Here is a 1,904-nt window from a genome sequence, read left to right as displayed (position 1 = left end):
TCTCGGAAGGCAACTTAATGCACCTAAATTCTTACGTCAATCGTATGAACTGGCTACAAAGGACAGCTTCGGACATCTATTAATAGATTTAGATCCCCGAACATCAGACTGTCTCAGATACTGTTCAAACATAATACCACCTGGTCCGTCAATTTTCTATTTACCTTTAGATAAAGCAGAAGTGACACCCATCACAAATGAACGCGAAAAAATTATTTATTCTGCAGCACATGGTACAGTTGAACCCAACTCAACTACGAGGCTTCATTAGAAAAAAAAACATCAAATAGTCAAATCATATCAGTTGTTGTGATTGCTTGCTCAATGTAGTCAACGGAAATGTGCCTGTCAGTATTCCAAACCTCAATAAATTCGAAACAGCATACAAAATTTTAATCAATCCGAAAACGAGTCCTGAAAAAAAACGAGCTATTATACTGAGCAAACAAGGATTTTATCTAATCAGACAAATACTTTATTTTTGCTTCAAGTATTTGACTGCATAGAAATGGCAGCAGAAGAATTTGTTCTAATTCCAAAGCATATGTACATCAGAGATCAACCACATGCAGCACATATTTTGCTTGACAACTCAAGTAAACACAAGAAACCGCAACTATCATTTTTGAACCGTTTGAGACCACTAAATGAATCAGCAAGAACAACAACAACATCAGCTATTGTTTCGCCAGCAGTCATTCCCCCAACCCCTGAACCACCTATTGTTGCCAAAGCAGAAAACAATCCACAAAAACAAGCTCTCCCTCTCACTTCTCAAGACGATGATGATGATGATGATGGTGATGATGATGATGATGATGATGATGATGATGAAGGTAACGAGATGGAAAAAAGTGTTGAGCTTAGTGAGGCATTATCCACAGAACGTATCCTGTTACAATTACAGCTCATGAATGAACACAAATTTAAGCGAGCAAAAAAAGTTCTTGAAGTTATTAAAAAGTCAGAACGAGTCAAAATAAATAAAGATAATGAAGAAATTTACGTTGATAAAGTGCCAACAGGTCTTAAAGCATCAGTTTTTCTGTTTGATATACAACAACAAACTAAAAAACTTTACAACCCTGCTTTTATACTGATTTTGAGGTCACTCAAACTTGATGAACGGTTGGTTATGAACAAGTATGCCAAAGTCGCGGTTCAGTCAACGAATACGGAACAAGCTCAACAGAAGCAAAGAAGCAGACGTTCCACAAATTCCCCTTCGAAATCTACAGCCCTCCTCCTCCTTTCTCCCGAGAAGAAACCTTCGTCGTCGTCGTCGACGACGTCAAGAAGTGCCACCTCAAAAAGCAGTAAGAGACGCAAAACCAGAAAGACTGTTGCAGACAGTGAAAGAGAACGGTCACCGCAAAAAACCAAACGAGAAGAAGGTGCAGCAGAAGAAGAAGACTCCGAGTCGTACGAAACGCCCGATAACGATTCAGATTCTGCAACGACAGAGAAGAAGAAGACAAAAACAAACAAAAAATGGCAAGATTACACCAGCTGAAGAAAAAATATTGAAAACTAAATTTACAAGTAAAGGTCCAGCATTGTTTGGCAGTGTACAGAATTTAAAAGAGGAATCAAAAATTTCACGAAGTAAAGTGAAACGTTTTTTACATACAGAGCCAGCATATACAAAATATCGAACAGTTCGTCGCAAAACACCACGCCTCAAAGTGATAGTTTATGACATAGACGAAATATGGTCAATTGACCTGGCGTATGTTGATAAACTTGCAGATTACAACAAAAACATTAAATATCTTATGGTTGCAGTGGATTGCATGTCCCGCTTTCTACGTGTACAACCATTGAAATCAAAGTATGCCACCTCAACTGCGGAAGCATTCAAACATATGATAAAAACAAAACAGCCGAAAAAAGTTTGGGTAGAT

At 38.0% G+C, this 1,904-nt stretch overlaps 1 protein-coding gene across 1 annotated transcript; it reads left to right on the top strand.

The window, feature by feature from the left end:
* The first annotated feature begins 508 nt into the window (after nt 1-508).
* LOC134853557 (myb-like protein O) lies at nt 509-1,513 on the top strand. Its single transcript, XM_063869556.1, has one exon. The coding sequence runs from the start codon at nt 509-511 to the stop codon at nt 1,511-1,513; it is 1,005 nt and encodes a 334-aa protein (XP_063725626.1).
* The last annotated feature ends 391 nt before the right edge of the window (nt 1,514-1,904 follow it).

This window comes from Symsagittifera roscoffensis, chromosome 8 (genome assembly GCF_963678635.1).
Source record: "Symsagittifera roscoffensis chromosome 8, txSymRosc1.1, whole genome shotgun sequence".
Classification (NCBI taxonomy): domain Eukaryota; kingdom Metazoa; phylum Xenacoelomorpha; order Acoela; family Convolutidae; genus Symsagittifera; species Symsagittifera roscoffensis.
Note: the sequence above shows the minus strand (reverse complement) of the source record. Positions and strands in the feature narration are given on the sequence as shown.